We start from the raw sequence: 12,061 nt of genomic DNA, 5'->3' as shown, positions 1-12,061 counted from the left end.
ACGCTGGTGGCCTTGATCACCTGCACCGGAAGTTTGTTCCAGTGATCCACCACCCTTTCTGTGAAGAAGTACTTCCTGGTATCACCACTAAATTTCCCTCCTCTGAGTTTGAGCGGGTGCCCCCTTGTGACCGAGGGTCCCTTTGGAACGAATATATCGTTTTCCACCTCGACACGACCTGTGACGTATTTAAATGTCTCAATCATGTCACCCCTTTCCCTGCGCTCCTCTAGAGTATAGAGCTGCAATCTGCCCAGTCTTTCTTCGTATGAGAGACCCTTGAGTCCTTCGTATGAGAGACCCTTGAGTCTATCTGCCTGTTTGCTCCCTTGAAGAAGTGCAGCAAGTTCGTCAAGCAAGATCTTCCCTTGCTGAAACCGTGCTTGCTGGTCTTCATCAGATTGTGTCCTTCAAGGTGATCAATGATGTGGTCCTTTATCAGCTCCTCTACCATCTTTCCCGGTACTGAAGTCAGACTCACTGGTTTGTAGTTTCCCGGATCTCCCCTCAAACCTTTCTTCAAGATTGGCGTAACATTTGCCACTTTCCAGTTTTCCGGAATCCTTCCTGATTTGATCAATAGATTGGCTATTAGTTGAAGCAGTTCAGCTATAGCCCCTTTCAGTTCCTTGATTACCCTCGGATGGATGCCATCCGGTCCTGGGGATTTATAATTTTTAAGCCTATCAATCTGCCTGCATACCTCTTCTAGACTGACCATCAACCCTGTCAGTTTGTCGGTGATGGCTTTGTCCTCCTTTAGTACTCCCTTTTTTCCATGGCCATCCAACGGCCCCACCGCTTCCTTTGCGGGTCATTTCCCCTTAATATATCGAAAGAACGACTTGAAGTTTTTTGCCTGCTTGGCTATTTTTTCCTCATAGTCTCTTTTGGCCCTTCTTACCGCCTTATGGCACCTGCTTTGATGTTGTTTGTGCTTTTTTCATATTTCATCCATTTTTTATCTTTTCCATTCCTTAAACCAGGGGTGTCCAATGTCGGTCCTCGAGGGCCGCAGTCCAGTCGGGTTTTCAGGATTTCCCCAATGAATATTCATGAGGTCTATTTGCATGCACTGCTTTCATTGTATGCTAATAGATCTCATGCATATTCACTGGGGAAATCCTGAAAACCTGACTGGACTGCGGCCCTCGAGGATCGACATTGGACACCCCTGCCTTAAACAAAGCCTTCTTGTCTCTGACCGCTTCCTTCACCGCTACAGTGAGCCACACTGGTTCCTTGTTCTTTTTCCTCTTGGATCCCTTGTTGATATGCTGTATATATAGATTTTGCGCCTCGGTGACTGTGTCCTTAAAAAGGGACCATGCTTGCTCTAGCATTTTTACAGTGCTTATCCTCTTCTTAATCTTCTTCCCCACCATGAGTCTCATCCCTTCATAATTCCCTTTTCGGAAGTTCAGTGCCATGGCCGTCGTTCTGGATCGATGTTTTGCCCCCGTGTCCAGGTTGAAGCATATCATATTGTGATCACTGCTTCCCAGTGTCCCTTCTACTTCTACATCTTGCACTGGTCCTCGTAGTCCATTTAGAATTAAGTCCAGAATTGCATTTACTCTTGTATTTTCCTTGACAAGTAATTCTAAAGATCAACAGAATGAGAAAGGAGTCCCAGCAGTCACAAAGGTTTACATGTGCAAGTAGTTGGTCGCTTAAACATATCATCTCAACTCAATTTCATTTTTTTTCTTTACAAATTTTGATTTACTGTAGGCTTATATTACTTTCCCATCTATGAGTACTTTTTAGTGACTGGCAGAAACTTTCTTTCTAGGCATCATGTTAGCTTGTGCAGTGGCCACAATTTTGGAAGAGATGGGCATTCAGTTTCCAGATTGGTTTTGGAAAAATTTAATGCATGTAAAGAATCAACTTTATGTATATAAACCTCCAAACTTTTTTTTTTTAATTAATCTTTATTAATTTTTCAAAGTCGACAACAGTGCAAAACAATATACATACATATAATAATAATCATAATAAGCACTTATAATCAATCAATAACAATGCAGAAAAATAAACCCCCATTCCCATCCAATTCTTCCATTAGGGAACCAAAAACAAACCCTCCCTCCCACCCTCCCCTGGATGTGTGTGAGCTAAACAATGAAAAATAAAAACAACTATAACGAAGCCACAAAAGACATCAATGGACCCCCACACTAATTTAAATAACTTATTGTGCCCCAGCATATCAGCATTCATCTTTTCATACATATAACATAAGCGTAGATTCGCCCACCAAAAAGTAAAACTAAGGCGATCGCAGTTTTTCCAAATTAATATGTGTAAAATTGCTACATGTTAAAAATTTATTACATGTTAATTAAATTTAAGTTCTGAAAAATCCTAAGAAAAGGTCCTAAAGTTGATTGAAAAGTCCCCAAATGATCCAAGATCTAGAAGATGCTTTCTGTGCACACCCCTAATTTGTTTGGAAGATTTTCCTCACATAATGTTTTTGTTTTGTGCCTTTTAGTGTTCCAAAATCTGAGAGAACAACTGTGCACAAGAACCTTATTTTTGCCTTGGCTGCGGCAGAAGCGTTGCTCATGTTTAGCGAGTTAGCCAAAACAAATGAGGTATGAACCCCCTTCCCCGCCAGAGAACGTGGAAGTTGTTCTGGGCAAGAACAAATCACTTCAAATGTATGCATTAGGCATGGAACTAGCAAGCTGGAGAAATATTTTACCAGCTGTTCATGTTTCTTTTTCTCACTGACTTAGATCTTGGACACGTCACTTTATGTAAATTTATTTAAGATTTGATATATCTTTGATAACAAACCATTATAAAGTGGTGTACAATAAGAAGGGACAATTCAATCTGCCTCTTCTTAGACCACTTTAGTTGAATAATATATGGTTTTAATGTGTCACCTTCATTCCTGTCATGCCTGGAAGTCTCTATAAAGATTAAGGGGAAAATATTCAGTCGGCAGCAGTGAGCATTTCGCTGACTACTACCAGTGTTATTCCATACTTAGATTTCAGGAGGCATTTGAAAACGTATCTGTTCATATAGGAAACTATGTTGCTCTACTCAATTGTAATATCTTTCTCTTTTGTATACCGCATAGAGCTTCACGGTTCTGCGGTTGTCAAGGCCAGCAGCGTGCCAGATTTTAAGAATAAATGGGATGCGCATGTGGGATCTCTAAGAGGGTAATAGTGGGAGGAGAGTCATCGGAATAGGCAGACTCGATGAGATACAGGCTATCTGGGAGAATAAATTTAGGGAAGGGGATCTTTAGTGTGGGCAGACTAGATGGGCTATGGCCCTTTTCTGCCGTCATTTTTCTATGTTTCTATGTTTCTATATAAGCGGAATGTTATGTTATGTTATCCAGTACTGGGCCATGTCCAGGCTTTGGCTTTGAATATACGTTTTATGTGGCACCAGCTAACAGTGGCTGGTTAAGTCAATATTCAGAACTTAACTAACCATAGACTGATGTATAAAGGCTCTCGAGGATTCTACCACAGCCCGGGGTGCTAAATGCTCCGATTCTCAGGAATTCTATGAGCGTCTGAGCAGCATTGGAGCATATAGAGCTCCAGTCCGCAGTAGAAACTTCCACCGTGACTTTGTAAAAGAGGGACAAAGGTAGGATTGTGTTTTCTGCGGTTACCCTGAATATCAGCACTTAATTGGCTAACTCCACCCCCAGAGTCCACCGAAAGTTAAGCTACCCTGTGGCTTCCCTTCTCCTCCTCCTCCCTCGTCTGATGCTACTCCCCTGTCCCGGCAGGGTGCAGCCTCATAGGCCAGCTGCCAAGAGGGAGGAGGGCCAATGTCTGATGCTGACCTGTAAAGCTGCATCCTGCTGGGACCGGCAGTAGCGTTGGAGGAGGGAAGAGGGAACCGGCTGGGGGCAGGGCATGGACAGAGGGACAGGGTAACCCTGGGGTGCTGTAAAGTCATGAGCCAGCCCTGTATGTACAGTAATCATATGTGCCTAACTGCCAATATTCCAGCTTGTACTAATCTATAAAAAGGCACCTTAATGGTACTTAATTTGAGGGTGAACATACAGTGACGCGTCAAAACCTCACGGGACATTGGTGCGCCGACAATCCCGTGTAGGACTTATGCACGCCGCCTTAAAACAGTTCCTGTGAGTGCACTGAGGGGATGTGTGTGTGTGTGGAGAACTCCCCCACTAAACTTACAAGTGTTCGCGCTCACGTTGGGAGGTGGGGGAATCCGCCCCCACTACACTGAAAACTGCTGATTACCCAAAAAACAAAGAAAAACAGCCTCCCTCACACATACCCCTACAGGAGCGTGAACACTTTTAAGTTTACTGGGGGTTTCCCCCCACCCCCACTCACAGCGCTAACAGAAACTGTTTTAAGGCGACGCGCATAAGTCCTGCGATTGTCAGCGCACCAATGTCCTGCGCGCTTTCGTTACGGAATCGAACATACATATGAATGGAGTCTCGGCAGGGCAATTTCTTACACATGTAAATCATAGAATACTAGAATTTATGTGCATGTTTCAGCAATTTCAGCATGAACATTTAAACCAGCTCTGTGACTGGTATAATTACTCATGCCTAAATTATAGGCATGTATTTTATTTGTTATGCGAGTACTGTATACTGTAAAGGAAAGTAAACACCTAAGTACTTTAAAGAATAAGCATCATATAGGCACATCGGGTAGCACTGCTCTATAATGTCCTGTTGAATGGGTCTTCAAAACTTTTGTCCAAGTTAGAGGACTTGATTGAAAATTGCTACTCTCAAATGTATTCCAAAGTTTGTGCGGTACTAGTACATTTTTTTTAAAAAGGCATTTCCGTGAGCATGCTTTGCTTGAGAAGGAGCACTGCCCACACCCACTTGCACCCTCCAACTGGATACATGTAAAGTACATACTTGATGCTTGCTAATTTTCAAAGAGAAGCATTGCAAGGACAGTAAAACCTTGGTTTGTGAGCCTAATTCATTCCAGAAGCATGCTTGTAATCCAAAGCACTCGTACATCAAAGCAAATTCCCCCATAAGAAATAATGAAAACTCAGACGATTTGGTTCACAACCCAAAAACGTTAGTTCAAAATACTATACGTACTTTTATTGCAAGACCTCACTCATTTAGAACAGTCACTACACTCTTGCAGCGTCAGAGAGAGAAAGAACCATTGGCTCAGTTGTGATGTGTGTCTACTGTATATACTTGTAATACAAGATATTGCTTGTGTATCAAGTCAAAATTTAAAAAAATGTTTTGCTTGTCTTTGAAAACACTTGCAAACCAAGTTACTTGCAATCCAAGGTTTTACTGTATTTAAAAAATCTGAATGTATATGACTACTGCCCCCTTCAGGACAGTGTTGGTAAATTATTTTCTGTGTCTGCAAAGGGAATTTCTGCTTCTTTCTTTCACAATTAGGTGGTCTGCGTTACCATCACAGCCTTTCTGCACCTTTTCTTCATGGCAGCCTTTGCATGGATGCTTGTCGAAGGACTTCTCTTGTGGAGTAAAGTGGTTGCTGTTAACATGAGTGAAGACAGGAGGATGAAGTTCTATTATGCGACGGGTTGGGGTATGTGTCTGCTTTCACATATGGTTAGGGTTACCAGACATCCGGATTTCCCCGGACATTGCCTCCTTTTCGAGGACGTGTCCGGGCGTCCGGATGACTTTTCAAAACCCGGCACTTTGTCCAGATTTTGAAAAGCAACGAGCGACGTCGAGACGGTATCTGCGCATGCGTGGAGGCTACGCGGTGACATCATGCGCATGTGTGTGACGCCATCGCATCACAACAGCGCATGTACAGATGCTGTTCCAAAGAGCAAGCAGATCGAGGAGGCGGAACGGGGCATGGCTAGGCGGAATGGGGCGGGCCTGGGAGGGGGGTGGGGCCATGGATCCGGATTTTTGTTCCTGAAAATCTGCTAACCCTCCATATGGTCAAATTCTCTTTCTGTGTGAAATGCATATTTCTTTTTTCCTAGTTGCAAAAAAAGGTTGCAGTATGTAAGAACAGTGGTTAAAGCTAAAGCCTCAGCATCCTGAGATCGCGGGTTCAAACCCTACGGTGCTCCTTGTGACCCCGGGCAAGTCACTTAGGCCCAAATTCTGTAACCAGCGCCTAACGTTAGGCCCCTATTTTGGAGGCGCCCAACTAGATAGGCGCCTATCTAAATTGAAGAACAAACTCAACTGAGCTTTTTAATCAGCACTGATGAAAACATAGGCGCCTATCAAGAAAGCGCAATTCTGTAACAAGGCGCCTCTAAAAATTTAGGCGGCCTTCCAAAAATATAGGCGCTATGCATGTTAGGCATGGGCGTGGCTACTTGCTAGGCACTTTGTCGCAGAATCACTGCTCTTGAGCGTGCTTAAGCGCTCAGCTAGGCACCTAACGTTTAGTTGTGCCTAGAGCTGGCCTATTTCTTGGGCGCCTCCGAAATAGGTTCTGCTCAGCGTGATTCATTAAACAGCACCCAATTTTGCTTGAATCACGCTGAACAGTGCCTAATTAGGCGCCTAACGTTTGGGCGCTTCTTATAGAATTTGCCCTTTAACCTCCCCATTGCCCCAGGTACATTGGATTGATTGTGAGCCCGCCAGGACAGACAGGGAAAAATGCTTGAATATCTGAATGAATTCATGCAAACCGTTCTGAGCTCCCCTGGGAGAACGGTTTAGAAAATTGAATAAATAAACAAATAAAATTGTAATTATGAGGTGGCCATGTGGGAGGACAGAGTTTCCAAGTTGATTAAAATTTTTGATGAAACGCAAATCATGGTGGACTCTTTTCTTGTAGCAGGTCTTTAATTTAAAAACTGTCCTTGAAATTGTATTTGGTAAGAAAGCCATCGGCTCAGTATTCAAAAAGGTGTAACCAGGCAGGAATATGCCACTGAATATCTCTGCTAGGTTAAGCATAGTCCAACGGCAGTACCCAGTAACTTCTGGGTCAGCGCACATACTTAAATATTCAAAATCACGCATCCTCTACATTGAATTTCTGTGGTTAGATGAGCTTACAGCTGGAAGTAGCTTAGAAGCTGCTTTACACCAGAGATCGAATATTATTCCCTATGTATTTTTTTTAAAACATGGGTTGAAAACGGTGGTCTGGTAGCCTGCAGCAGCAATGGCCTCTTCGGGTTTCTAGTGCATAACATACCCCAGTTTTACAAAAACCATAGTGTGGTTTTTAATGCCTGCCATGGCGGTAACAGCTCCGAAGCTCATAGAGCTGTTACCACTGTGTCCGGGCGCTAAAAACAACGCGGTTTTGTAAAAGGGGTGGGGGTGGGGAATAGTAACAGACTTCAGACAAAAGAACAGCATGGTCCATCTATTTGCTTACAGAACTTTTTTCCAATGGTTCAGTAGTTAAAATCTGGCAGTTCCAGACCTCAGTAAAGTGCACTTTGCTGATACCATTTTTTGTGCCTTCTCTACTGCGGGTCTATGGTTGTGGACTAGCTTACCAGGATACATTTGTTTCTGTAAAACACTACAGCAATTCAAGAAGGCCTTGAAGACTAATTTTTGCACTGAAGCAATCTCATGTATGTAAGTTTAGGGGGAAAAGGAATGGGGACTTATATACCACCTTTTTGTGGCTTTGACATTCAAAGTGGTGGACACTGGAGGAGTAAGTGACTTGCCCAGGGTCACAAGGTACATAATATTATAACACGGCAAGCACATAAACAAATAACAGCCACTGGATTTCCAACCATGGTGTGAAATCAGATTTTTAAATTTGTGTTAGTGTACCCTCAGGGGCAAATTTTATAAACGGCGTTCCAATTGTAGGCGGCGGTAGGCATCCTACCACTGTCTAACCAGCCAATCGGGATGCATGTCAAAAAAAAAAAATCCCAAGGTAGGCTGCCTACATTGTAGGCATCTTCGCGAGACTAGGGAGGACGTGTAGCGCCACCTAAGCTTGGCCAAGGCTAGGCGAAGGCTTGGTTTCACCCGGAAATGGCCTTAGGCGAGCTTAAGCAGCCCTAGGCATTTCCCTAGGGCCGTGATAGATGCCTGAAATGTAGGCCAGCAAAATTCTGATCTGCATTTCAAATAGATGCGGCTGCTGAGCTGATTGCGGCAAAGGAATTTTTCTACTGCGATCAGTTTAGCGGCCGCGGCAGGGAACCCATCCGTCCCCCCCACGAAGACAACTAGCAGGAGGGATGCCTACTCCCTCCTGACAGAACTCCCAAATCCCCCCCCACCTCCGAATGTTCACAGCAGGAGGAGTGCCAAATTCCTCCTGCCACTACCACCCTGACGCCTAGTTCCTCCTGCTGGAACCCCCTCCACCCCTGAAGATCACCAGCAGGAGGGATGCCCAGTCCTTCCTGCCAGACCCCCCCCCAGAAGCGTTCCCCCTGAACCCCTAAGCCCATTCAGACCCCACTAATACCTATTTTCATTGGCCGACCGGGAGCAATGCTTACTCCCTCCAGCCTGCAGGCCCGCCTCCAAAGAGTGGCAGGCCTTCCCCTTTCCGATGCATCATGGGTCTGTTTGACCCAGGCACCTAAGACCCCCTCGCATAATAAGGGCCTCAGGCACCTGGGCCAACTGGAATCTTAGGCCTCTCTCCCAGTACATTCTGGGATGCACTGGGAGTGGCCTAAGATTCCAATTGGCCAGATCCCTTAGGCTACTTCCATTCAGCACTCCTCCTGATGTGGATATTCAGAGGGGGTGGGGCTTTGGGTGTTCTGGCAGGAGGGAGTGGGCATCCCTCTTGCTGGTAGACAGTAGGGAGTATGGGTTCCCTGCTAGTGAGCTGATCACAGCAGGGAGATTCCCTTACTGCGATCAGCTCAGCGGCAACGCAATTCTCTAACCGGCGCCTGTGACATGGATACCAGTTAGAGCACCAGAGTGGTTAGATGGGGTTAGGCGTCTGTCCATCAAGACAGATGCGATTCTATATAGGATGCCCGTGTGTGATTCTCAAAAGCCGCTAAGGCGGCTTCTGAGACCGGGCGTCCTATACAGAATCCGGGCCTCAGTGAAAGACCAAATGAGTACAATAACCTGAGCGATTAAAGCTCAACTACTTCCTGAACGCTTACTTTACCAGGGATTATTTCAGCCCATTAACACACACCATCATAAGTGTACACTTTGCATGTAAAATGTGATAAGTGTATCAGTAAAATTTAAAAAAAAAATCAGCTTATTAATAAGTGCTTGCTGTGAAGTAACATAAGAGTGTATTCAAAAAAAATTTATGCAGTCAATATAGCACTTATTTCTAGATTTTTCATTCTTCGTTGTGCGGCTATGCCGGTTCTAAAACGGGCCTACTGTCCAATGCAACTACTAAATTCTAATTTTTGCTGAGGCCACAGGTTCTACTGAGCTTGGTTTCAAGGCAACATTCCCCTTCTTCAGGAACCCTCATTTGCTTGAACTAGAACAAAAAATGTAAGGCAAGCCGTGAAAAATGAGATAGAGCATAGCTTTCTGCCGGCTGCCTTCTTTGTCATTTGTTTTTCAATGATCCCATCTTGCTAGATTAAGGATCCCCTAAAATCCACGCTTTTTTGAATTCTCCACAGGGATGGTATTGCAGGGTTGATATGTCTTCTGATTGATCAAAAAAAAGAGATCCTGTGCAAGAGATGCTAGGATTGGACTCCTCTCTTTCCTCCATTTAATTCTACAACAGGAGTTCTAATTGCAACTCTTCTTCCCTTCCCCCCAACACATTTATAGCCTATTTCCAAAGCAAGAAGGCATATGAGATCACTGTGCAAGTGTGTTCTTCGACTCCCCTCACTCCACAAAAAAGTTTTGTGTTTTCATCCCACAGTTTTGGGGGATATGAAGACACTGAAAATGGTTTGAAAGGATGGGGGGGGGGGGGGAATGTTCCGATCCATGTATATGCATGAACCTCAAATGCATGTGTGCATTCCAGAAAGTAGGTTTCTGTACTTCAGGGTGGACCTTTCATTTACCTGGATATTCATCCAATATTTGTAACCTTAATAAATGTGATTGAATATCATTTGATGGCTTTTAATTCTTTTTAACTTTATGTTGGAGAAACTAATTAAAAGTTAGTGTTTTCTTCTGGTTAAAATAAAAAAAGTTAAAACTGAATGCATGTTGTATGTATTCTTTCCCTCACTTTTCCAGGCCTGCCAGTCATAATTGTTGGCGTAACCTTGGCAACTTCTTTTAACAAATACGTTGCAGATAACCACTGCTGGTTGAATGTACAAGCGGACATCATCTGGGCATTTGTCGGTCCTGTTCTCTTTGTACTAACTGTAAGTGCAGATGGGCTATGACTACGAAAGAGAAGAAAATGCCATTGGGTGCTGTATTGTTTGCTGAAGTCAAACGCAATTGGTTCCATTTAGAGCTCCTGTGCTCTTTAATTTATTAGAGCTACGCTGCAGTGTCCTTGATTTTATTAAGTCTCTTAAAAACAAATTGTCCTAGTGAGTGTTATGCTGCATTGTCGTGGTTGATGTTGTAAATACGTTGCAAGGGAAATGCGTACTGTAATATGTTGAGGGATAAAGGGAAAAGTAGAGTGATTAGATGGGAATTTTGATCATTAGCTGTTGTTTTGTGGAAGAGTAGCAGCTTGTGAAGCAGGAATGCCAGGGTTCAAACGTGGTTTCTCCACTGACATAGTGTCACATTGCTCTCCTTAGGTGCAAAATTTGACTGCAAACCCTCTGGATAAAGGGAAATAAAGGACACCAAGGGGGGAAATTCTAAAACTGGCTCTGGTAGGCGCCCTACCAACGTTTAAATTAATTGAAAAAAGCGCCATTAGAAATGGCAAAAAAAATGGCAAGCTTGAGACGCCTACCGGCGCCTAAATAAAAGGCACTGAAATTGCCACCTATGTAGGCGCTTTAGGCTGCTGAACGCCAAAGTAGGTATTGCCAATGGCAGACGTGGCGTTAGGCTGCCTAAAGCACTTATGTAGGCGCAAATCACACATAGGCGCCAGAAATGTAGGTCCAGAAAACCCTGAGAGATTGTGACAATAGTCCGTAGCCTGTCATCAGCTGATCGCAGCAGAGGAAACCCCAAACAGCTGAGCCTGGAGGACTCCCTGAAACCGTGGCTTTGGGGAGTTCTGCCAGCTCAGCTGATGGGGGATTCCCCTGCTGCGATCAGCTGTACCAGCAGGAGATCCCTGATTCCTCTTTCTCTCCCTCCCACCAACTGACCGGCCAATCCCCCCTCTACCCCATCAAGGAGAGACCCCTCCACCGAGCCTGACATCCTGACACATCCCTTTGTACTTTTGCTGAAACATCAGCAGAAGGGATGCCCACTTCCTCCTGCCTGAATGGCCCCACCCACCTCCCCCATACCTTGTCTGGAAGACCAGCAAGAGGGATGCCTACTCCCTACTGCTAGCAGGCTCGCCTCTTCAAGTCACCTTTTTAAAATGGCAGGCCTTCCCCTTTCCAGTGCATCCTGTGTTTCACTAAAAACAATTTCAGGGGGAATCTTGCAAGCTGAATCTTTGCATCTACAAAACAATTATATCATAAGGTTTCCAAAATTCAAAAATCTTTCATGATAAATTTGTTGTATAACATGTCCCCTTTAAACACATTAAACAAATGGAAAATGCGGCAACAATCCAATGCAGAAAAAAAAGCTCTTTACTACATAAATTGAAAATGATGCCAAAAGACAATGTATAACCAGATTTTCTTAATGAGACATTACATGCTATTGCCCACAGCAGTCTTACAATGCAAATACAGCAGCGGTTCTCAAATCAGTCCTCAGGACACACTCAGACAGGTTTTCAGGATACCCATTATAACGAGTATATATGCATGAGATAAATTTGCATGCACTACCTCCACTGTATGTAAACCTATCTCATGCATATTCATGGTGGGTATCCTGAAAATCTGACAGCTTGGTGTGTCCCTAAGACTGGTTTGAGAATAACTAGAATATAGCAGTGTAAAAATGATTACAATGATGAAGCTCAACATTTTAAAATGAGTAATAAGGCATCGGCACAATAGCCAATTAATATCATTTTTG

General features: G+C 44.0%; 1 protein-coding gene across 11 annotated transcripts in view; it reads left to right on the top strand.

The window, feature by feature from the left end:
* Positions 1-12,061, top strand: part of ADGRD2 (adhesion G protein-coupled receptor D2) — a 408,458-nt gene that overhangs the window by 243,653 nt on the left and 152,744 nt on the right. For all 11 annotated transcript variants that reach the window (XR_004540974.1, XM_033962424.1, XM_033962423.1 and 8 more), the window contains 3 exons: positions 2,501-2,603; positions 5,423-5,576; positions 10,166-10,299. Coding sequence is in view for 10 of the 11 variants with exons in the window: in XM_033962424.1 (XP_033818315.1) it covers positions 2,501-2,603; positions 5,423-5,576; positions 10,166-10,299 (391 nt within the window). In the remaining variant the exon portion in view is untranslated. The remainder of the gene's footprint in view (positions 1-2,500; positions 2,604-5,422; positions 5,577-10,165; positions 10,300-12,061) is intronic.

Source organism: Geotrypetes seraphini, chromosome 10, assembly GCF_902459505.1.
Source record: "Geotrypetes seraphini chromosome 10, aGeoSer1.1, whole genome shotgun sequence".
Taxonomy (NCBI): Eukaryota; Metazoa; Chordata; class Amphibia; order Gymnophiona; family Dermophiidae; genus Geotrypetes; species Geotrypetes seraphini.
Note: the sequence above shows the minus strand (reverse complement) of the source record. Positions and strands in the feature narration are given on the sequence as shown.